The sequence below is a fragment of the Phocoena sinus genome, chromosome 4 (genome assembly GCF_008692025.1).
Source record: "Phocoena sinus isolate mPhoSin1 chromosome 4, mPhoSin1.pri, whole genome shotgun sequence".
NCBI classification, from domain to species: Eukaryota; Metazoa; Chordata; class Mammalia; order Artiodactyla; family Phocoenidae; genus Phocoena; species Phocoena sinus.
Genome location: NC_045766.1, coordinates 89237180 through 89262664, shown reverse-complemented (window position 1 = coordinate 89262664; position 25485 = coordinate 89237180). Strand labels below are relative to the sequence as shown.

Below are 25485 nucleotides of genomic sequence, written 5' to 3'. Positions count from 1 at the left end.
TTTACATTCTACATCTAATGATAGCATTACCACAATTATGCATCTTATCTTGTTCTCAAATGCTCTTTTTGTTTAGAATTGTATGAGACAAGAACTTTGTTGTAGTTTTAATGAAGCTAGGTTTTTAAAAGTTACAAAATAATAGTTCACACCTATTAGTGTTTGCTATAAAGCAGACACTGTTCTAAGCACTTAGTAAGGATTAGTTTATTTAGTCTTCACAAGCAACCCATCTCATTATTCCCATTTTACAGATTAGAAACTAGGGCACGGAGGTTAACTAATTTGCTTAATTCATCAAGTAGTAAGTAGTGGAGTCAAGATACAAACCCATGTAGTGTTGGCTTCAGAGCCTCTGCAGAGATAGGAAGTTTAAGATGGAAACCAATCAGATGTTACAGGGGAGTTTGTGTTTATAAACTCACTTGGCCCATTGATAATAAACATACATGTGTATTTCCACTGGAATTAGTTTGAAGCTAAACTCCTAACCCCAACCAGTTATAAATATATACCGTTGGCCATTATACTTTTAGTCAGTATAGGGCTTATGAAAAGAATGAACAATATTTTTCTCCAAAGACATTTAACTTATTTTTTTAACACCTTTATTGGGGTATAATTGCTTTACAATGGTGTGTTAGTTTCTGCTTTATAACAAAGTGAATCAGTTATACATATACATATGTTCCCATATCTCTTCCCTCTTGCATCTTCCTCCCTCCCACCCTCCCTATCCCACCCCTCCAGGCGGTCACAAAGCACCGAGCTGATATCCCTGTGCTATGCGGCTGCTTCCCACTAGCTATCTACCTTACGTTTGGTAGTGTATATATGTCCATGCCTCTCTCTCGCTTTGTCATAGCTCACCCTTCCCCCTCCCCATATCCTCAAGTTGTTCTCCAGTAGGTCTGTGTCTCTATTCCTGTCTTACCCCTAGGTTCTTCATGTCATTTTTTTTTCTTAAATTCCATATATATGTGTTAGCATACAGTATTTGTCTTTCTCTTTCTGACTTACTTCACTCTGTATGACAGACTCTAGGTCTATCCACCTCATTACAAATAGCTCAATTTCGTTTCTTTTTATGGCTGAGTAATATTCCATTGTATATATATGCCACATCTTCTTTATCCATTCATCCGATGATGGGCACTTAGGTTGTTTCCATCTCCTGGCTATTGTAAATAGAACTGCAATGAACATTTTGGTACATGACTCTTTTTGAATTACGGTTTTCTCAGGGTATGTGCCCAGTAGTGGGATTGCTGGGTCGTATGGTAGTTCTCTTTGTAGTTTTTTAAGAAACCTCCATACTGTTCTCCATAGTGGCTGTACCAATTCACATTCCCATCAGCAGTGCAGGAGTGTTCCCTTTTCTCCACACCCTCTCCAGCATTTACGGTTTCTAGATTTTTTGATGATGGCCATTCTGACGGGTGTGAGATGATATCTCATTGTTGTTTTGATTTGCATTTCCCTAATGATTAATGATGTTGAGCATTCTTTCATGTGTTTGTTGGCATTCTGTATATCTTCTTTGGAGAAATGTCTGTTTAGGTCTTCTGCCCATTTTTGGATTGGGTTGTTTGTTTTTTTGTTATTGAGCTGCATGAGCTGCTTGTAAATTTTGGAAATTAATCCTTTGTCAGTTGCTTCATTTGGGTTGTCTTTTGGTCTTGTTTATGGTTTCCTTTGCTGTGCAAAAGCTTTGAAGTTTCATTGGGTCCCATTTGTTTATTTTTGTTTTTATGTCCATTTCTCTAGGAGGTGGGTCAAAAAGGATCTTGCTGTGATTTATGTCATAGATTGTTCTGCCTATGTTTTCCTCTAAGAGTTTGATAGTTTCTGGCCTTACATTTAGGTCTTTAATCCATTTTGAGCTTGTTTTTGTGTATGGTGTTAGGGAGTAATCTAATCTCATACTTTTACATGTAGCTCTCCAGTTTTCCCAGCACCACTTATTGAAAAGGCTGTCCTTTCTCCACTGTACATTCCTGCCTCCTTTATCAAAGATAAGGTGACCATATGTGTGTGGATTCATCTCTGGGCTTTCTATCCTGTTCCATTGATCTATCTTTCTGTTTTTGTGCCAGTACCATACTGTCTTGATTACTGTAGCTTTATAGTATAGTCTGAAGTCAGGGAGCCTGATTCCTCCAGCTCCGTTTTTCGTTCTCAATATTGCTTTGGCTATTCGGGGTCTTTTGTGTTTCCATACAAATTGTGAAAATTTTTGTTCTAGTTCTGTGAAAAATGCCAGTGGTAGTTTGATAGGGATTGCATTGAATCTGTAGATTGCTTAGGGGAGTAGAGTCATTTTTACAATGTTGATTCTTCGAATCCAAGAACATGGTATAGCTCTCCATCTATTTGTATCATCTTTAATTTCTTTCATCAGTGTCTTATAATTTTCTGCATACAGGTCTTTTGTCTCCTTAGGTAGGTTTATTCCTAGATATTTTATTCTTTTTGTTGCAATGGTAAATGGGAGTGTTTTCTTGATTTCACTTTTAGATTTTTCATCATTAGTGTATAGGAATGCAAAAGATTTCTGTGCATTAATTTTGTATCCTGCAACTTTACCAAATTCATTGATTAGCTCTAGTAGTTTTCTGGTAGTATCTTTAGAATTCACTATGTATACTATCATGTCATCTGCAAACAGTGACAGCTTTACTTCTTCTTTTCCGATTTGGATTCCTTTTATTTCCTTTTCTTCTCTGATTGCTGTGGTTAAAACTTCCAAAACTATATTGAATAAGAGTGGTGAGTGGGCAACCTTGTCTTGTTCCTGATCTTAGTGGAAATGCTTTCAGTTTTTCACCATTGAGGATGATGTTGGCTGTGGGTTTGTCATATGTGGTGGCCTTTATTATGTTGAGGAAAGTGCCATCTATACCTACTTTCTGCAGGGTTTTTATCATAAATGGTTGTTGAATTTTGTCAAAAGCTTTCTCTGCATCTATTGAGATGATCATATGGTTTTTCTCCTTCACTTTGTTAATATGGTTTATCACATTGATTCATTTGCGTATATTGAAGAATCCTTGCATTCCTGGAATAAACCCCATTTGATCATGGTGTATGATCCTTTTAATATGCTGTTGGATTCTGTTTGCTAGTATTTTGTTGAGGATTTTTGCATCTATGTTCATCAGTGATATTGGCCTGTACTTTTCTTTCTTTGTGACATCCTTGTCTGGTTTTGGTATCAAGGTGATGGTGGCCTCGTAGAATGAATTTGGGAGTGTTCCTCACTCTGCTATATTTTGGAAGAGTTTGAGAAGGATAGGTGTTAGCTCTTCTCTAAATGTTTGATAGAATTCGCCTGTGAAACCATCTGGTCCTAGGCTTTTGTTTGTTGGAAGATTTTTAATCACAGTTTCAATTTCAGTGCTTGTGATTGGTCTGTTCATATTTTCTGTTTCTTGCTGATTCAGTCTTGGCAGGTTGTGCATTTCTAAGAATTTGTCCATTTCTTCCAGGTTGTCCATTTTATTGGCATAGAGTTGCTTGTAGTAATCTCTCATGATCTTTTGTATTTCTGCAGTGTCAGTTGTTACTTCTCCTTTTTCATTTCTAATTCTATTGATTTGAGTCTTCTCCCTTTTTTTCTTGATGAGTCTGGCTAATGGTTTATCTATTTTGTTTATCTTCTCAAAGAACCATCTTTTAGTTTTTTTGATCTTTGCTATCATTTCCTTCATTTCTTTTTCATTTATTTCTGATCTGATTTTTATGATTTCTTTCCTTCTGCTAACTTTGGTTTTTTTTTTTGTTCTTCTTTGTCTGATTGCTTTAGGTGCAAGGTTAGGTTGTTTATTCGAGATGTTTCCTGTTTCTTAAGGTGGGCTTGTATTGCTATAAACTTCCCTCTTAGAACTGCTTTTGCTGCATCCCATAGGTTTTGTGTCGTCATGTCTCCATTGTCATTTGTTTCTAGGTATTTTTTTATTTCCTCTTTGATTTCTTCAGTGATCACTTCGTTATTAAGTAGTGTATTGTTTAACCTCCATGTGTTTGCATTTTTTACAGATCTTTTCCTGTAATTGGTATCTAGTCTTATGGCGTTGTGGTCGGAAAAGATACTTGATACAATTTCAGTTTTCTTAAATTTACCAAGGCTTGATTTGTGACCCAAGATATGATCTATCCTGGAGAATGTTCCATGAGCACTTGAGAAAAATGTGTATTCTGTTGTTTTTAGATGGAGTGTCCTATACATATCAGTTAAGTCCATCTTGTTTAATGTATCATTTAAAGCTTGTGTTTCCTTATTTATTTTCATTTTGGATGATCTGTCCATTGGTGAAAGTGGGATGTTAAAGTCCCCTACTATGACTGTGTTACTGTCCATTTCCCCTTTTATGGCTGTTAGTATTTGCTTTGTGTATTGAGGTGCTTCTATGTTGGGTACATAAATATTTACTATTGTTATATCTTCTTCTTGGATCGATCCCCTGATCATTATGTCCTTCTTTGTCTCTTGTAATAGTCTTTATTTTAAAGTCTATTTTGTCTGATATGAGAATTGCGACTCCAGCTTTCTTTTGGTTTCCATTTGCATGGAATATGTTTTCCCATCCCCTTACTTTCAGTCTGTATGTGTCTCTAGGTCTGAAGTGGGTCCTTTGTAGACTGCATATATATGGGTATTGTTTTTGTATCCATTCAGCCAATCTGTGTCTTTTGGTGGGAGCATTTAGTCCATTTACATTTAAGGTAATTATCGATATGTATGTTTCTATTCCCATTTTCTAAATTGTTTTGAGTTCGTTATTGTAGGTCTTTTCCTTCTCTTGTGTTTCTTTCCTAGAGAAGTTCCTTTAGCATTTACTGTAAATCTGGTTTGGTGGTGCTGAACTCTCTCAGCTTTTGCTTGTCTGTAAATGTTTTAATTTCTCCATCAAATCTGAGTGAGATCCTTGCTGGGTAGAGTAATCTTGGTTGCAGGTTTTTCTCTTTCATCAGTTTCAGCATGTCCTGCCACTCCCTTCTGGCTTGTAGGGTTTCTGCTGAAAGATCAGCTGTTAACCTTATGGGGATTCCCTTGTGTGTTATTTGTTGTTTTTCCCTTGCTGCTTTTAATATGCTTTCTTTGTATTTAATTTTTGACAGTTTGATTAATATGTGTCTTGGTGTATTTCTCCTTGGATTTATCCTGTATGAGACTCTCTGTGCTTCCTAGACTTGATTAACTATTTCCTTTCCCATATTAGGGAAGTTTTCAACTATAATCTCTTCAAATATTTTCTCAGTCCTTTTTTTTTCTCTTCTTCTTCTGGAACCCCTATAATTTAAGTGTTGGTGCGTTTAATGTTGTCCCAGAGGTCTCTGAGACTGTCCTCAGTTCTTTTCATTCTTTTTTCTTTATTCTGCTCTGCAGTAGTTATTTCCACTATTTTATCTTCCAGGTCACTTCTCTGTTCTTCTGCCTCAGTTATTCTGCTATTGATCCCATCTAGAGTATTTTTCATTGCATTTATTGTGTTGTTCATCATTGTTTGTTTCATCTTTAGTTCTTCTACATCCTTGTTAAATGTTTCTTGCATTTTGTCTATTCTTTTTCCAAGATTTTGGATCATCTTTACTATCATTATTCTGAATTCTTTTTCAGGTAGACTGCCTATTTCCTCTTCATTTGTTAGGTCTGGTGTGTTTTTATCTTGCTCCTTCATCTGCTGTGTGTTTTTCTGTCTTCTCATTTTGCTTATCTTACTGTGTTTGGGGTCTCCTTTTTGCAGGCTGCAGGTTTATAGTTCCCGTTGTTTTTGATGTCTGTCCCCAGTGGCTAAGGTTGATTCAGTGGGTTGTGTAGGCTTCCTGGTGGAGGGGACTAGTGCCTGTGTTCTGGTGGATGGGGCTGGATCTTGTCTTTCTGGTGGGCAGGTCCACGTCTGGTGGTGTGTTTTGGGGTGTCTGTGGACATATTATGATTTTAGGCAGCCTCTCTGCTAATGGGTGGGGTTGCATTCCTGTTTTGCTAGTTGTTTGGCATAGGGTGTCCAGTACTGTAGCTTGTTGGTTGTTGAATGAAGCTGGGTGCTGATGTTGAGATGGGGATATCTGGGAGATTTTTGCCGTTTGATATTATGTGGAGCTGGGAGGTCTCTTGTTGACCAGTGTTCTGAAGTTGGCTTTCCCACCTCAGAGGCACAGCACTGACTCCTGGCTGCAGCACCAAGAGCCTTTCATCCACACGGCTCAGAATAAAAGGGAGAAAAAGTAGAGAGAAAGAATTAGTAGAAGTAGGAAGAAAGAAAGAAAGAAAGGGAGGGAGGGAGGAAGGAAGGAAGGAAGGAAAGAAGCAAGAAGAAAAGAAGGAAAGAAAGAAAGGAGGGAGGGAGGGATGGTGGGAGGAAGGAAGGAAGAAAGGAGGGAAGGAAGGAAAAAAGAAAGAAAGAAAGAAGATAAAGTAAAAGATAACAAAGTTATTAAATTAAAAAATAATTATGAGGGCTTCCCAGGTGGCGCAGTGGTTGAGAGTCCACCTGCCGATGCAGGGGACACGGGTTCGTGCCCCGGTCGGGGAAGATCCCACATGCCGCGGAGCGGCTGGGCCCATGAGCCATGGCCGCTGAGCCTGCGCGTCCGGAGCCTGTGCTCCGCAGCCGGAGAGGCCACAACAGTGAGAGGCCCGCGTACCACAAAATATAATAATAATTATTATTAAGAGAAAAAAATATTTTAAAAAAATGGACTGATAGAACCTTAGGACAAATGGTGGAAGGAAAGCTATACAGACAAAATCTCACACAGAAGAATACACATACACACTCACAAAAAGAGGAAAAAGGAAAAAATCATAAATCTTGCTCTCAAAGTCCACCTCCTCAATTTGGGATGACTCGTTGTCTATTCATGTATTCCACAGATGCAGGGTACATCAAGTTGATTGTGGAGCTTTAATCCGCTGCTTCTGAGGCTGCTGGGAGAGATTTCCCTTTCTCTTCTTTGTTCTCACAGCTCCCAGGGGCTCAGCTTTGGATTTGGCCCTGCTTCTGCATGTAGGTCGCTGGAGAGCATCTGTTTTTTGCTCAGACAGAATGGGGTTAAAGGAGCCGCTGATTCGGGGGCTCTGGCTCACTCAGGCCGGGGGGAGAGAGGTGCACGGAGTGCGGGGCGAGCCTGCGGCGTCAGAGGCCAGCGTGATGTTGCACCAGCCTGAGGCCCGCCGTGCGTTCTCCCGGGAAGTTGTCCCTGGATCCCGGGAACCTGGCGGTGGCGGGCTGCACAGGCTCCCCAGAAGGGGGGTGTGGATAGTGACCTATGCTCGCACACAGGCCCCTTGGTGGCAGCAGCAGCAGTCTTAGCGTCTCATGCCCGTCTCTGGGGTCCACGCTTTTAGCCGCGGCTCGCGCCCGTCTCTGGGGTCCGTGCTTTTAGCTGCGGCTCGCGCCCGTCTCTGGAGTTCCTTTGAGCAGCACTCTTAATCCCCTCTCCTCGCGCACCAGGAAACAAAGAGGGAAGAAAAAGTCTCTTGCCTCTTCGGCAGCTCCAGACCTTTTCCCGGACTCCCTCCCGGTTAGCCGTGGTGCACTAACCCCTTCAGGCTGTGTTCACGCAGCCAACCCCAGTCCTCTCCTTGCGCTCCGATCAAAGCCCGAGCCTCAGCTCGCAACCCCGCCCGCCCCAGCGGGTGAGCAGACAAGCCTCTCAGGCTGGTGAGTGCCCGGCGGGAATCTCCACACTTTGCCCTCCGCACCCCTGTTGCTGTGCTCTCCTCTGCGGCCCCGAAGCTCCCCCCTCCGCCACCCGCAGTCTCCGCCCGCGAAGGGCATAGTGTGTGGAAACCTTTCCTCCTTCACAGCTCCCTACCACTGGTGCATGTCTCATCCCTATTCTTTTGTCTCTGTTTTTTTCTTTTGCCCTGCCCAGGTGCGTGGCGAGTTTCTTGCCTTTTGGGAGGTCTGAGGTCACCTGCCAGCATTCAGTAGGTGTTCTGTAGGAGTTGTTCCACGTGTAGATGTATTTCTGGTGTATCTGTGGGGAGAAAGGTGATCTCCGCGTCTTACTCCTGCCATCTTCCCATTTAACTTTTTATTTTGAGATAATTTTAGATGCAGAGAAGTTGCAAAAATATAACTTTGTACAATAGAAAAGTACAGAGAGGTCCTGGTGTACCCTTCAGGCAGGTTCCCTCAGTAGTTACATCTTCATAACAATATATTATCAAAACCAGGAAGTTGACATTGGTACAGTGGGTGTTGTGTCAGGGGTCTCCAACTCCCGTGTTCAGAAGGACTCGTGGGACTCAGTATATAGTTGTACTCATGTTGAGATTTATTGCAATTATATAGTAAAGATATAAAGATACACACCCAGACTATAATGGTCAAAACATAACGTAGGCAGCGTCTAGAGGAATCCATCTTCAGGCTTCCTTATGTTTTCTCCCTTCCATGAGGGGTTACACAGAGTACATTCGTTCTTTCCCTCCTTTGCAACAAAAATGCAGCAGTGTGTGTCTGTGGTTGTGTGTGTGTGTGTCTGTGTGTGTGTGAGAGAGATATTTCTGCCCAGGGATGTCCATTAGAGAATCAGGGCTCAAGATTTTTATTGGGGGTTGGTCATGTAGGCACCCTCTGCCTAACATGTATCAAAATTTCAGATTCCCAGAAGAAACTTCCTGGTGCTCAGCATAAATCACATAGTTGGCACAAACAGTCTAGGAACAGTGAGACACCCCTGTCAGAGAACAGTGGGAACACTCTTGAAATCCAGATTTACAGATACCGGCCGAGGGTCAGCCTTGCAAGCAGACCTTTCTAAGGATAACATTCTCAGGTCAGCTGTGATAAGTTTTTTTATGCACAGGTGTGTGTAGTTCTGTCCCATTTTATCACAAGTGTATATGTTTGTAACCACTACTGGAATCAGGATAAAACTATTTCATCACCATGAAAATCTCTTATGCTACCCCTTTATAGTCATATGCACCCTTTACCCTCCTCACTTTCCCTAACCCCTAATCTATTCTCCATCTCTAATTTGTCATAGACCATTTTCAAATGAAGGAAATATTTGTGTTTTAATTTTTCATTAAATAAGTGATAAGCTTTGTGTTCATACTGTTATAACAAAACCCACATGTGGACAATAAAAGACTTTGATTTAAGAGATCATTGTATTTTCTAAGCTGGATGGTAGTATTTGTTATTATTTAAAGTGTTCCTATACAAAAATATCATGAGAGAAAGAGAATTTTTTGGAAAGTTTTAGTATAACAAATCTTGATGGCATTTGCTTTCATTTTCTTTGATCAAACTCTAATGTTTTATTTTGAGATTACTGACTGTTTTCTGGGTCAAACTATTAAATACATCTAAAATGAATTCTCTGTAGTGATTATTAGATGACTGACAATATAATGATAATTTTAACTATTTTTAATAGTTATTAAATAGGCCTAGGATATTTAATTAAGCTTTCTACAGTAAAAAAGTAGCATAGTCTAAATAATCAACTAAAGTATATTTTATCTTTTTAGGCACATCAGATTAATATTGGTTATTATTTGACATTACTATTTTTGTATGGAGTAGCAGTCACTGAAAGAGGAAAGAAAGAGGTATGTAGCATGTGTTATTTGCACATTATAAATCTCTTCACATACACTGACTTCATTTTAACAAATTAAAATGTTGATTTTTGACATTCTCTAAAAATTGAAACCACTCTGTGACTTTTCTGTCATATATTGAAAATGTAGAGTAATTATGCTAGAGACTATATTGTGAAACTAAAAATATTGGTAGGGGAAACTTAATGTTAGCTTATAACTTTATCTTTGAAATACTTATATAAAACAGAAAATTGTTTAGCTTCTTTCACTTATATAATACATTTTAATCCATTTTTTAGTGTAGTTTAATCTCTCTGGTCTTTATCTTATCCTCTTTGTAAAATGTGAGTTTTACCTCAAATTCTTTATCAAATAAAGTGAAGTGCAGAAGTAAAAATCTAGGAGGTAAGTAGGTGATTTCTAAGGGTCCTTACAAATTTAAATTCTCTTTTTCTTATTTTTAATGATTTCTCAATTGCTGCCTTGATATCTCTTTTACTTTTTGTATTCCTAAATTTGTACTCTCTACTTGGTTTCATAAATAAATAAATCTGACTTGTTAAATAGGTGAAGTAGAATTTATAAGCACCAAACTGAAAACATTTCCACTTTAAATAATTTCACATAATGCTAATTATTTAGTGTGATGTGCTAGAGAATATTTTAAAATGAGACCATGCAGCATGTTTTTTTCCCAGGGAGACCGGGGCTACTGTGCCTGTTTTAATAATGATAACTAAAATTTATTAGAACTGATTCTGTAGTTTACTTCTAAACCTATATTGCTTATGATCAAGGTTGTCATTCCTCAAAAGAGACTATATGTGTGGGCAAAAAGTCACTTATTTCCTATTTGAAAAACTAGGAAGATTTGTGCTCTAATTAGAATGAAAAATTAGGAAGAATTATAAAGAACTATGTTCCCATAGTCATCAGAAGAGCCCTTATTTTGGCTAGTAATATTTGTCAGTTTTAGATATAAATATTGTTGTTTTAATATTCACTTTGAAACACTGGTTAAAGATCTTTAGTTCTTTTGTAAATAACTAAAGCACTGAGTACATTATTTATGGGATTATATACAGAGATGTATTAGAGATATGAATAAATGACTGGATCAATATTAAAGCTGCCCTAACTTCTCCAGTTTGGGAAATAACTGTTTATTGTAAAAGGAAAATAATGACTTTTACATCAGCCAAACCTAGCTTTATGTTGCTACAGGATTGTATAGAAGCTGAGAATAAATTTCTGGTGATGAAGATGGTGATCCAAGAAAATGAAATTTGTGAAAACTTTATGTCTTTAGTTTATTTTGGACGTGGTTTACTTCGATGTGCTCAGAAAAGGTAAGGATTTTAATTAATGGGTAGATCCTGCCTATCAACTTTTAGCATTATGTAATGGGAATAAAGTTTGTACATACCAGGGATCATGACATTTGTGCTCTGCTGATTCTTTTCTCCATCACTGATTCTATAGATAATCTCTTTAATGTACTTGAGAATATTAAGTATCAAACTTAACAGGCCATGGCAATAAAAGGTGGTATAGCATAGGCATTAGGAACATAGGCTTTGGAGTCTGATAGGCCTGGGTGCAAATACATTTTCTACCACTTATCTAATATATGACTCTAGGAAATTTAATGTTGCTAAGCCTTATCTTTGGAACTAATAATAGTGCCCACCTCATAAAGTGATTAACAGTGCCCAGGACACAAAAATGCTATTCTTAATAGATAATTAATGGTTGTAGTTATTAATGTTATCACCACTTGGAATAGGTATTTAAGTTATAAATGAGCTTATAACTCATTGAAAGGGTCCAAATTCTGAGTCTGGAAGTATTGGGTATTACACACTTAGTGAAATTGTACAGGAGAATGTTTATGGATCATCTGTTCACTTCCCATATGTAGATCCTTAGCCATTTATAGCATCATTCATTCATTTTATTTGCTAAACATTTATCCTATTTTAGAGACTGCTTTAGGTGTTGGGGATAAAATGGTTTACAAAATAGATAGTTCCTGTCCTCATGTAACTGACAGTATAGTGAATGTTATAGACCTTAATCAAATAATCAGTTATATAAATAATCAATTATGAAATGTGATAAAGTGCTATGAAGGAAAACATAATGAAAAATTAGTCTTTATTGGAACCCCAGTGTCTTTCTGGGAATGAAAAGTCTCCTTGAGGAAATAATGTTTGGCTGGGATCTGAAGGGTGAATTAGGCAAAATTTACTTATGCAAATCCTTATGAAGGATTACTGCTGGGCCCAACCATTGAATCCCTAAAAGCATCACGTATATGGTAGTTCCTTGATTCTTTGTAAGGTTGATCTTCTATCCTCTGGCATGCCTGGTTTTTACTGTCCAGAAGATGTCCCACTTCCTGTTTGTTAGCGTGATGTCATCAATGTAGTTGGCCAGTGTGATGTTTTGCAGAATGTCAGGATGATCAGAATCCCCTTAGTCTATATTGTGGAGAGAATTAACATAGCTCTAAGACAAGACAGAGAATCTGTACTGCTGTCCTTTCCTCAGATATGTGAACTACTGTTTATTTTCCTTATTGATGGGCATTGGAAAAAAATCAGTTTCCCAAATCATTAACACTAGAAAGCCCAGTCTTCTGGCAGCGTCATTTACTTTCATCCCTAGCCTATAGAGAATAGCCACCACTGAGCTGCTCAAAGACACTGATGTCCTTCTCACTCTGTATTTCTTATTACATTAATGGATGGAATGTCTTCTGGGCCTTTCTAGGGAACACTGTCTAGTGATGGATTCTATGGTCTTATGCAGTAAGTCCATTCTAACATCTTTACCTCCCTGAGCTTTCTTTAAAACTCTGCCAAGAAATTTTCAACATTTCCACCTCAATTACTAGAGGCCATTGTGGTTTCTGAGCTTCAAGTAGCCTTCTCAGCAGCATGTTAGGACTCGCTTTGGGTGTCCTTGCTAGGAAAGTAAATGCTGAATTATGGAAGAGTTGCCCCATATCAATATATATTTCCCTGTCAAGCTATATATTTGACCATGGGTTCAGCACTCTTAAGATCCACTCCCAGACATGTTCCTGCCAGTACATAGTAGTCAAGTTCTACACTGCTTATGGTGAATAAGCTTTTTCTTCCTCTGTTTTCCCACTTAGGCTTTGCTTATACTTGATCCTAGATTTTTTTTTTTTTGTCTGTAGGCAATGAGCAGATATAAGAGAGGATTTTGAGAAGGAAGAGTATCATCTTTTGAGACATGTACCTCAGATCATATTTTTGCATGGTCTACTTGTTCCCTATCAGAGTCCTGATAGTACAATAGTTCTTTTGAGGCTATGCTTTTGGTTTTTGCTGTTGTTCTACTCTTGTGATTAAATACTGGGCCTCATTTTCAGCATGGTCTGCTCTTATGTTTAGAGTTGGTCAAGTTTTTTGAAACGTTACCAAAGTGGCCTTTTAACTTTCACGGAGTATCCTTAGTTGATAGTAGTAGTCCTGTTGAGGCTGTGTATTTGGTTTCTTTTGCAGTTTGTTCCACTTTGTGATTAAATCTGGGCCTGATTTTCAGCACAGATTATCTTTATGTCTGTAGGAGATGAGGGTCTCTTTAAATGGTACCCTCAGAGGCCTCTGTCTTTCATTGTGTCCAGAGTCAATAGTTGGATGACCTGTGCCATTTTCTTTCTTCAAGGCTTCCAAGACAGTAAAAAAAAAAAGCCAGCCAACTCTACAGTCCTTTTAATTACCATGACCCCCATAATGTTCAAGCTTGAGCTACTATATAATCTATTGCCTCCCCTTCCACATGTATTTCATCCCAATCTACCACAGGTGAGAGTCCTAGTGTTTGTATTTCTATAGCATGCCAGAGGTTATCACCATCCTACTTACCACCAAAAAAAAAAAAAAAAAAAAAGAGTTGCTTGTTGTCTAATTGGTAAACTGTCTACTTACAGAGTCCTGTTCAAACGAACCCTATTTTAAAATGCCTTGCAGATATAATGCAGGACTGCTAGAATTTCATAAAAGCTTACAAGAAACAGGAGATACAGATGATCATTGGTTTGACATAGATCCTATGGAAGATGAAGATTTACCTACAACTTTTAAAGTAAGAAATTATTTAAGAATAATTCATCTGTGGCTAATCAGAATCATCTTTGATAAACTGCAGTTTATGTTAACTATGTCATTCTATAGCAAACACATTCTTTTGTTGGGCATTAGCTTTTTGTATGAGGAACAACCTTGATTCCATTATCTAGTGCAGAATGTTAGTATGATTCAACAAGTAGAGAAATGAGGTGGATGTGTTAGCATTTCCAAATAACAAGATTAAAAGCTGTACTAGTCCAGTACTTCACATGGCTACAGCTAAGTGTAATAGTTAACTTCTTTTTTCTAACTATATTTTTCATTATTTTGCTGTTGATTTAAATTTTAAAAGTACTAAATGCTTACATTAAAAAATGTAAAAATGCCAAAGATAAAAGTAAAATTCATCCATATATTTCTTCAAATGGAGAAACCATTGTTAGTATTTTCATTTATATCTTTCCATACACACATGTATAAACACTCTTTACCTTTTATTTTTAGTAAATTGGTGTGATGTTATACACATTGATTTATGGTATGAAAATATATGTTATTGTGAATTTCCCAGCAAGTAGATTATTATATAGTATAATTTTTTCATAGTCCATCTTAAACTGTGCTTTTAATTTGCTTAACCAATTCCCTGCTATTGAAGATTTAGTTTATCCTAAACATTCTAGTTTTTCACTATTATGGAAAGTGATCTTTTTGTATTTCTCACATCATTCCCTTAGTATAAATTTCTAAAGGTGGAATTGTGAAGTGTTTATACACTTGTACAGTTATTCGTGTATGTTTCCACATTTCCTCCCAGAAAGTGTGTAACCAGTTTATATTCTTAAGACAGACTATGAGAGTTTCCATTTCCCCACACCCTCTGGATATTTTTTACCTTTTGGGTAATTTTTACTCATCTGATAAGCCATGTTGGTCACTTTTTATTTGTTTAATATGAAAATAGCTACACTCGGCTTCTTTTGGTTAGCGTTTGAATGACATATCTTCTTCCAAACTTTTACTTTAAACCTTTCTGGATCCTTATATTTTAGCTGACTTTAAGGCCAAATGCATTCCTCAAAATAAAGAGGGATGTTTTATAAAAATTAAAAATTCAGTTTTCTAGGAAGCTATAACAACTCAAAGTTTGTATATACCTAATAATACAGCCTCAAAATACCTGGGACAAAAACTGGTAGAACTAAAAGGAGAAATAGAAGACTTCCCAGTCACAGTGGAATATTTTAATACCTCTCTCAGTAATCAATAGAATAAGTAGGTAGTCTTTGGTGTTGGTCAGGATAATCATATGACTTTTAACTTTGACCTAATAAAGTAGTAATTTTATAGATTTTGGAAAAATATTGAATTTCTGTGTTTACCTGGAGCAGCCCCTACCTGGTCTTGGTTGTTTTTCTTTTTTTCCTTCTCCTTTTAAAATATTTTTATTTCTTATCCAAACTTTCTTATTTTTATTTTATGCAAAGTAATACATGTATGCAGTTTTTCAAGTAATATTAAAAGGCTTAAAAATTAATGGTCTGTGGTTTATCATCTCTAATTGTAGTTCCTGACTATGGGTAACTTCTTCCAACCCTCTAGGCATTTTCCTTTGATATTTACCTGTATTTTGAAAAAGCTGTACTGCTATTTAAAAAATTTCTCCATCTTAGATGTTATCTTTTGACTTCCACTGTGGAAGAGGAGGGTTTAGTAGCTTCCTTATACATCTCCTTCACACAACACACTTCACTTCCCCATCCTACTAATAGTTATAAGTTTTTATTAAATTGGCGTTAGGGTTTCCCTTTACTCTATTCCTGGGAATACCCTCACCCATTTCCTTTGTAGATCCTCTATTTCTTGGATCTCAGGTTTTCCTCTTTCTAGGTATAATCCCTTGATTTGGTGGTGCAACTCATCCAGCAGCTTCCTGGAAAAGGGTACTTGCTTGGGAGATAAATTTTTTGAGATCTTTCAAGTCTCAAAATAATTTATTCTTTGTACACTTTATTTATATATTGCCTGGGCATAAAATTGTAGGTTGAAAATCATTTTCCTTAAATTTTTAAAATTGTGTTTCTGTTATCTTCTAACTTCCAACAGTAGTATTTTTGAGAAATTTGATGTTCTGATTATCAATCTTTTGTTATAACCTATTTTTTTTTCTGGGAATTTTTAGGATATTCTGTATATTCCTGGTGTTCTGAACTTAATGTTTTTTGGTTCTGGGACATTTTCTTTTTTTATTTATTTGATAATTTATTCTTCATTTTCTCTTTTCTCTTTGAAATGCCTTTTATTCAGATACTTGACATCCTGGACTGAATTTCTGGTTTTCTTATTTCTTTGCTAATTTTTATTTTTTGTCTTTTCTTTTTAAAATATTTATTTATTTATTTGGCTGTGCCTGGTCTTCCGTGGCATGTGGGATCTTTAGTTGCAGCATGTGGGATCTTTAGTTGCAGCATGTGGGATCTTTAGTTGCGGCATGTGGGATCTAGTTCCCAGACCAGGGATCAAACCAGGGCCCTCTGCATTGGGAGCACGGAGTCTTAACCACTGACCACCAGGGAAGTCCCTAATTTTTTGTCTTTTTGTTCTACTTCCTAGGATATTTTCTTAACTTCATCTTTTTTGCATAGAGCTAATATTCAGCCAGTATGCGCTAGTGCTATCATATTAGTTCTTTTTTTTTTTTTTGCGGTATGCGGGCCTCTTACCTCTGTGGCCTCTCCCGTTGTGGAGCACAGGCTCCGGACGCACAGGCTCAGCGGCCATGGCTCACGGGCCTAGCCGCTCCGCGGCATGTGGGATCTTCCCGGACTGGGGCACGAACCCGTGTCCCCTGCATCGGCAGGCGGACTCTAAACCACTGCGCCACCAGGGAAGCCCCATATTAGTTCTTATAATGTTAAAATATTTCCATACTGCTTGGAAAATAGTGGCTGCTTCAAAAATAGTTGGGTAACCAGCCACCATTCCAGATGCCCTGGACTCTCCTCCAGCCCTCTCTCTCCATACTTCTTAAGTTAAAATCCAATAGCTAAAGGTTTAATGTCCAGGAGAGCAGAATGCTTCCATGATCGTGCTCTGGCTCTAGGCCAGCATGTTCTTAATCTGTTATAAGCGGTGCCTATGCCTGTCAGCCCACCAAAAGTCCTACTTCCCAAACACTGTGATTAGTTTTTCTTTAAGAAAACTTAGAGGGCTGGCCTTTACCCCTTTATCTGGCACTGAGGAGTTTCAGATGAGTACCACCAGAGGCCTGCCCTGCCCCAGTTGCTCCTATCCTCATGTGTCTCCTTAAATGAACTCACCCTGTTGGGGGGAAGATTGTACTCCTAGAGTTGCTGGCACCCTAGCAGGAGAGTGTCCCTTCATATTGTTATTATTTTCAGCATTACCCTTGTTTCTATCCTTCTATTGAATTTTTTATTTCAATGATTATTTCAGCTATCATCTACCAAGAGTTTTCTTGTTGTTATGAATGTTACTTTTTAAAAAAAAAAATAATATCCTGTCCTTTTTTCATGAATTTTAGAGGTAAGTGTTAAAGGTAATGTTAGCTAGATCATGTAAGGCTTTATAAACCAAGTAAGGAGCTCAGACTGTATCTTGAGGGTCATGTGAAACCCCTCAAAACTTTTAAACAGTGGGGTGTTATAATCAAATTATAGTAAAATATGACTTATAGAATTTAGGACTTTGAAGAGTTTCTGTATTTATGGTAAGGGAGGAGTTCAGAAAGTAAAAAAATATTAATAAAATAGTTACCAATTGTAGTTAGTGTTCTAAAGAAAAACAAGGGACTGGGACAGAAAATAGAGAACACACAGACATACACTTGTATACCTGCATATATCCATATTTGTCTATATGTATATATGCATAAATGTGTATGTATATCTATGTGTAGTGGTTAGGAAAGGCCTATCTGGGAGGTGATATTTAAGTTGGAAGCAGAAGGTTGAGAATGGAACTAGCTCTGTAAAGAGTTGGGTAAGAGCATTCTAGGTAAACAGAATTCAATGTGGAAAAGGCCCTCAGGCCTTGAAGAGCAAATTTGAATATAAAATCGTGAATTTTATAGTGAGTGAGGCTAGAGATGAATGTGAAGAGATGGACCAGAGATGGCTAGGTGTACGGGGTTCAGATTCTGCAGGTTCTGCAGGACCTTGCAGTCAGTCTTGGTAAGGGTTCTGGATTTTGTTTTAGGTAGCGGGAAGCCATTGAAGAGTTTTAAGCAAGGAACTGACAATGATCTTTTGTTATTTTGCACAGAGTGTTTTGAACACAGTAGGCAAGGAAGAGGCAGACCAGTTAGGCAGTTGTCATAGTCAGTAATGTAGGTGAGACATAGAGTGGTAGCAATGGAGAGAGAATTAGAAAAATTTGCAGTATATTCTGGGAGAAGACTCAACAGTACTTGCTAACATATTGCATGTACAGGGTGATGGAATAATTATACGATGGATGACTTCAAGACTACTCGCTTGAACCTAAATAGATTGTGGTAGATGAAATTGATGTAAGTCCCATGCGGACTAAGTATTAACCTGCTAAGTTCACTGCTGTATCCTTAACACCCCTTAACATTCATAACAACCGGGCCATAACAGGCACTCAGTAAATATTTATTGAATGAGTGAATATCAGTGACTGAGGCAGAAGATGAGGAGTAAGGAACAAGGAACAGATTTTGGTAGGAGACTCAACAGATCAATATTGAACTATTAAGTGTCAGATTTGTGAAACCACAGTAGTTATATACCTACTATGAGTCCTATCCCTTTGTTTTCAGCATCTCCATTTGACTGTTGGTTATCCTCACAGGATATACTACTTTCATATTGATAGGTCATTGAACGCTGCTTCTTTATTTCTCTCTTGATACTTAAAATTTTCTAGTCAACTTGGTCAAAACATTTTTATTCCTCATAAAATTCTGAATGCCATTAAACAAATGTTATGAATGATGACTTGATTTGTAAAACAGTCTGTAGAGGTTTATTTTATCATGTCTCATACCGTCAATATATATGGGTATGTCTCTCTGAGGGACACTATTAAGGACCTGTATAACTTAGACTTGATAACGTGTTTCACACGTTAACTAGCATTTTAAAATATGGAAATTGCATTCCAAGTTGTAACTCTGAACACTGGAAACATACTTCTGTACCCTGCCTCTGCCCCTTCTGGCTGAGCAGCCTGTTGCACCACTACAGTAGTTCCACTGCCAACCTGGTGTCTTGGGGTCCAGTTCTAGCCAGGACTTTCTTGGGTTTCCAATGATTTGTTGTCTCTCTGTATTTATATCAGAGCAAGTAATTCTTGTTAGGAACATGCTAGGTGTTATGAGTTAGAATGAAGAGTAGACATATAGCTTTGAACATAGACTTTTGTCCTTTCTCCATGTTTGTATTCAATAAGAAGTGTAGTATTTCTTATTTAGGGCCTTTCTATGTATTGTTTACTTTGAATGAGGGAAATAGGTTCTATAACTATTTTAAAAATATATATACAACACCTTCAAAAAAGGATATGAAATGGACATATAACTTAAGGTAAGATAAGTGTTGTAGTCTTTTTATTACTGATTCATGAGATTTATTTTTATTTTAAAAATTTAGGACCTTCTTAACAATTTCATCAAGACAACTGAGGGTAATATAATGAAGCAGACCATTTGCAGTTATCTAGATTGTGAGCGATCTTGTGAAGCTGACATTTTAAAGAACACCAATTATAAGGTACTGTAATTACCAATTAACTGAGTATTTTAAAAATGTGATTGTAAAGTTAAACTTAGATAAAAATTATTATATTATCATGCATCAAAATATTGTTTAAAAAGTACTTAGTTTAATTACAGTGATAATGCAGTTGAGAAGTTGTTTGAATGTCTCAGAGGTTAGATTCACTGTGATCAGGAAATATTTATATCCTTTGAGCCAGTAAAAGAATGAATTGGCTTTGCTAGGGTTTTTGTATATTCACAAGTTTCTGAAGTTATAATAAATACTATTTTAATCATATAATGGAAATTATCTAAAATATTCTTTATAGTTAGAAATGTTACAGGTTGAGAATATTAGCATTTTACTAAGGAGAAAGGTTGTCACTCCTCAAGAATTATGTTACTAAGTAAGGATCATTATTTCTTCTATGGGCCTTGGGTGGGACACACACACACACATAACCAGCCTTGATTTGAAGAAATTCAACAATCAAAGTACTTCAAGTCTAGTTCTCCCTGGATCTATCAGAATAAGACTGTGGAAAATCACAAGATAGGCTGAGATATGATCATCAGTGTAAATCTGACTGCTTCTACAAGACTGGAAATCTGAGTTGAAAAGCATGATGTATAGAGCAAATGGCGTAGATGGGAAGGAGGAGAAAGCCAAGATCTATTCATTAGGGTAAGATGGGTATTGGGAAGTGTAGGCCTGGTGAAGTGCAGTGCTCAGGGCAGGTCAGGGTCAGTCCTGGTTTTGGTGACATGGTGATATGTTCCTGTGGTTTCCCAGGGAGGAATCAGGGTTCCAGTCAAATGGGTAGCATGTAGCAGCAGGAAGTCTTGGTCACAAAATTTAGATTTTTGTCATCTAAGCAGTGTACCTATTTAAAGGAAGCAGGACTGTGGTTCCCAGGGAGGGCACACTAGGAAAGACAAGAAATCTATACCTTGGGATAATGCAGTAGCTCAGGAGCCATTTCTCACTAAGATAGCAATCTAAGGTCTGGTGATTGGTGACAAAGAAGTTTTGGGGAATAATGGTATGGAATTGGGGCTGAAAGACAAGAGAAATGTAAAAGTTGAGGTGAAGTGGGGCAGACAGCATGTTCATCTACAAAGATCACTCACCGAGTTTCTGATATTTTGTTGTATACAACATGAGGAAAATATTATATTAACTTATTCAAATTATTGCCTATTTTTTGTCTTTAGTGATATAAAAATGACTTGTATAGTTCTTTGATTACCAGTGATCTGTTGATAAGTTTTCAATGCCATCTAAAGCTCATCTAGTTATAGAATAATTTAAAAAATGACTTAAGGTGGTATTTTCTATATCTACATGGATTATTATTTCTTAACAGCAGCTTTTATTCTTTTCCAGGGATTTTTTCAGTTAATGTGCAGTAAAAGCTGTTGTGTTTACTTCCATAAAATTTGTTGGAAAAAGTTCAAGAATTTAAAATATCCAGGTGAAAATGATCAGGTATTATATTTGTTCTTCCTTAAAAACTTTACTACAGCATATCCTCCTCTACTCTTTCCTATATTTTCCCTCTTTCCTCTTCATTTCTTCCTGATCACATTCTTCCTCCTCTTTTTTTCTCCCTTCATTTTTTTTTTCCTATTCTCTCTGATGCTTTTCTCCTCACTATTTGTTCATCATCACCATTTATTAAACAGGTCTTTGTAGGAAATACTCTGCTTTGCTTATTGATTTGCTTATTGATTTCTATTAATTTGTTCTCTTCCCTTTAGAGGTTTATACCCTTAAGAATAGAAATATTGTTACGTATATTCACATAAAGGACATAAATAGAATCACTTAATAAAAAGAAAGGACAACTATATAATTTTAAGGATAGTTTCTATTTTAAGGGTAGAGAACAGTGATAAATTTATAGTCTTCAGAACTATCCTTGTAGTATTGGGAATTCCCTGGCAGTCCAGTGGTTAGGGCTTGGCGCTTTCACTGCCGGGTCTGGCATTAGATCCCTGGTCAGGGAACTAAGATCCCTCAAGCCATGCAGCACAGCCAAAAAAACAAACAAAACAGCAAAAAACAAGACAAAACAAAACAACCCAAAATATATTTGTATTATTTATATTTGCCTAAAGTCATATAACTAAATTGAATTCTTTGCCGCTAAAATTAAAGTAGAAATCGAAAGCCCAATTCTATATTAATTAGTCTTTAATGAGGTAATGGCCATAAGTTGGGTCTATAATGTTTGGTTCTAGAGTGTTTACATTGTGCAAAAAGCAGAAAACACTTATAAAGGAATTGTGGTGGAATAGAAAGAGCACTGTATATGAAGTTGAGAGTTCCGAGTTCAAGTCCAGATTGAGCCACTTACTAGTTTTCTTTGCACTAGGCTGAAACTCACTTTTCTAAGCCATATAGTGAGGATAGTAATACCTACTTTATAAGTTTGTTATGAGGATTAACAGGTAAAACAGATAAACTTGCATTGTACATTGTAAAAATCATTATATAAAGCATTATTATTCACTTTTTAAGCAGTGTGTAAATACTTTTCACTTTCTTTGATTATTAGGGCAATCCATTTTGCTCAACTTTAGAAAGAGATGTAAAAGAAAACTAAGTAACTTAACCAGAGGGAATAACAAGGTCAGAATCAGAAAAAGGACTCAAATTCGTTTTCCCTGGAATCCTCATATATCTAACAGAAATTCAGTATTCCTTTTTGCACTTACATAATTAGTATATTTTACTTGAAGTTGCTTTTATTGGGGGCAGAAAATACATTTTAGTTTGTAATATAACTATTTGAAGATTTTGAAGTAGAAATGATGAGAGAGAAAAGAGTAGTCATAAATTTTAAATAGGAAATCCATTGGTATAAGAAATGGACTATCTTTGAACAAGTAACTCTGAAATGTTTATTCACATTTTTTTTTACTGTCTAGCAACATCTGCTTCTAACTTTATTTAAATATAATCAGTCTTGCACATCAGCAGGTTTTTTCTATTTTTATTGTTTGTATTATTTTTTTCTATTGATAACTTATTGGGTTTTTTTCTATTGATAACTTTAGAGTTTTAGTGGGAAAAAATGTTTGAAGGAAGGATGTACAGGTGACATGGTAAGGATGCTGCAATGTGAGGTACCTGGAATTGTCAAAATTTTGGTGAGTATCTTTCTCTTATTTTTTTGCTTTCCTTCACTGGAATGATGTTTTTGACTTCAAACAGATTTGGGAATTGTAGTAATAGTATTCTAGCCATATTCTCTTTGATGGGACTAAGCTCTCTAACCTTTTTATTGCATTGATTTCTCCAAACTAGTATTTAAGTGGTACTTAAGAATAAGAAAATTTTAAAAATAAAGACACACACACATACACACACAGGAACAGGAACAGACAAAGCAGGCCATGGCTGTAGCAATGAGGAAAGTCTTTATCATGAACAAAGGATGATAATCTAATTCTGTTCCACCTATGGTTAAAAATAATTGTAGATTTTCTGAACCCTTTTTTAGTCTCTAAGTATCTTCCTATAAAAATATCTATAGAACATCTCATAGAGTTGCTGCTACATAAAATGCACTTAAATGGTATCCATTTTATTTTTTTAATTAATGAAATATCTTGTTGAATTTTCAGTTAATTAGTAAACAGACCAAAATTATAAATAGGAATATATATATTTTTTAATGTTTAGTATGGTCTTCTTGTATTTTAGATTTGACATTTAAATCCTATAGTGATATAAAGTAGAACTAGTTTTTAAGACCAACTCTAGTTTGTTATTTGATTAAGATTGTTTATAGCTTGTTTCTTCTGTTTTATTTGTTTTATATTCACTATAGCTTCATTCTCATTGTTTTCTTTCAAATATTAAGGCTAAGAAGTAATATTAAAGAATTTTGAAAATTGAACTACTTTAGGGCTATTTTTTTTTCATCACTTGCAGTTTGAAGTTGTGAGAAAGGATGAGTATATAACCATTGAAAATTTAGGAGCAAGGTAAGCTTGAAATTAAATATTCTTTTTTTTGAGCATGTATGTATTTTTCATTTGCTTCTTTCTTCTGTGTTTTCTGTTACTTTCTGGAGCTCCATTAAACTTAAAGACAGTATCAGTTGTGTGAAAAAATTGTATTTAATTGACATTTGTCTACCCCTTTGCCCCCCACTTTGTAGACTTTTAAATTCTAAAGCAGGAAAATAGAAATGTGAATACTTTTCCCTTAAGTATGAAAAGAATCCTTTCCTGAAAACCAAACGTATTTTTCTTAAAGTTATTTAAATTAGATTGTTATGATATAAAAACTTTCTCCTAGCTTTCAAAACTCATTCAAGCCTCCAGGCTTGTCTGACAATTAGAATCATCCTGTTTCTTAGATGAGAAAGCTTTATGGCAGAGGAATATATAATATAAGTTGGGAATTCATAGAGGTATAGACTGTTGCTATTGAAATTAGAAATTTCAATATAAAACTTATCCTAATCCATTGATTCTCTTTTCTTCTGTTTAAAATGTCTACCATTTTTTAATCTACCAATGTTATTACATTGATATCTAAGTTTTCCCTATGAGCTAATGAAACCCAAATCTTTATCTCTGCTGTAGATCTCACTCTTAAAAATCTAGGTCTGTCTACCTGCATGCTAAAAATTTCCATTTTTATTTTTCAAAAAGATCTATAGTTAAGTATGCCCACAACTAGACTCACAATATTTCTTCCCAGTTACAGTTGCTCTGTAACTTTTTTTAGGTCCAATAAATTCAACTCCTTAAATATATCGTACATGCCTCCTTGCTTCTGTCCCTGTGCTTCCACTAAGCTAAAGTTATTTATTTAATTTTTTTTAACATCTTTATCGGAGCATAATTGCTTTACAGTGTTGTTAGTTGCTGCTGTATAACAAAGTGAATCAGCTATATGTATGCATATATCCCCATATCTCCTCCCTCTTTTATTTGGAATTCGGAAACAGCTTCTAAACCCGTCTTTTTGTCTCCAGTCTTACCTTTCTTCAGTCTGACTGTTCAAGTCTATTGAACAGTCTGTTCAGCCATCAAAATCACTTTTCTAAAAAAAAATGGAAATATTTCACTTCTCTGCTTGAAAATCTTTCAGAGGCTTCTCATTGCTCTCAATTAAGTTCAGGCTCGTTAGCTTGGCTCTTTAGTCACCTTGGTCCCTGCTGTACTCACTAGTGTCATCTCTTGTCATTCTTTTTTTTACTATATATACACCAACTATGCTGAGCTTCTTTTAGTTCTTAAGTGTGCCATCTGTTTTACCTCTAGGACTTGCCTAGAATATGCCACTCCTTTGGCTTTGCCTGGTTAAAACTTCCAGAAAGTAATTTTTACTTTGCATTAGGTGTTCAATCACATATTCCCTTCACTTCTCCTATTAAAACATTTACTAAGTTCTGTTACACTTTCTAGGCTCTCTTCTCCATTTGACTATAGCCTCCTTGAGGGCAAGAACTTTAACTTGCTTACTGCTATATTCCCAGTACATAACCTAATGCCTGGCATATAGCTGGTACCCAATAAATACATGACAGATGTAGAGATTCTAACTTCCATTATTCTACAATGAGTATGTTACTTTTGTTTGACAGGCAATTAACTTATTTGGAGATGAACTGCAAACGTGTTTTCCTTGGTTGGTGGTTCCAGTCTCAATTCAGAACTTTAGCTGAGCTACTTTGAGTCTGTTCCACACATATGGTTCAGCAGTCAGTCAGAGATGTGGCCGGAAAAAATTGGGGGATCTCTTCTCTGACTTTCCTTTCTGGGATTCCCCCACACTCTTCAGCAGCCAGGGTTCCATAGCTTCAATTTTCTGGTTCCTTCAGCCAAGGAAACCTTTGTTTTCTACCATGGTATACTTAGCCTCAGGCTCAAAGCTCTAAAATTGGTGAACTTAATTTCATACCTTCTTCTCTTCTCCCCAAGCATATACACCCTACAGCAGAGTTGGTTTGTTTCTCTGCTCTCTGTGCCTTCAAGGAGTTGCTTTTTGTAATTTGCCTAAGTTTTATAGTTATTTTCTGTCGGAAAACCCTCTGCTAATTGGACCT

At 36.5% G+C, this 25485-nt stretch overlaps 1 protein-coding gene across 7 annotated transcripts in view; it reads left to right on the top strand.

Moving 5' to 3' along the window:
- Positions 1 to 25485, top strand: part of DZIP3 (DAZ interacting zinc finger protein 3) — a 119264-nt gene that overhangs the window by 27868 nt on the left and 65911 nt on the right. For 6 of the 7 annotated variants that reach the window (XR_004349735.1, XM_032631006.1, XM_032631010.1 and 3 more), the window contains exons 6-12: positions 9494 to 9574; positions 10793 to 10917; positions 13573 to 13687; positions 19308 to 19427; positions 20802 to 20903; positions 22478 to 22570; positions 23358 to 23410. Coding sequence is in view for 6 of the 7 variants with exons in the window: in XM_032631006.1 (XP_032486897.1) it covers positions 9494 to 9574; positions 10793 to 10917; positions 13573 to 13687; positions 19308 to 19427; positions 20802 to 20903; positions 22478 to 22570; positions 23358 to 23410 (689 nt within the window). In the remaining variant the exon portion in view is untranslated. Of the gene's footprint in view, positions 1 to 9493; positions 9575 to 10792; positions 10918 to 13572; positions 13688 to 19307; positions 19428 to 20801; positions 20904 to 22477; positions 22571 to 23357; positions 23411 to 25485 lie in introns of those variants that run through there. The other variant, XM_032631012.1, reaches the window with a different exon arrangement.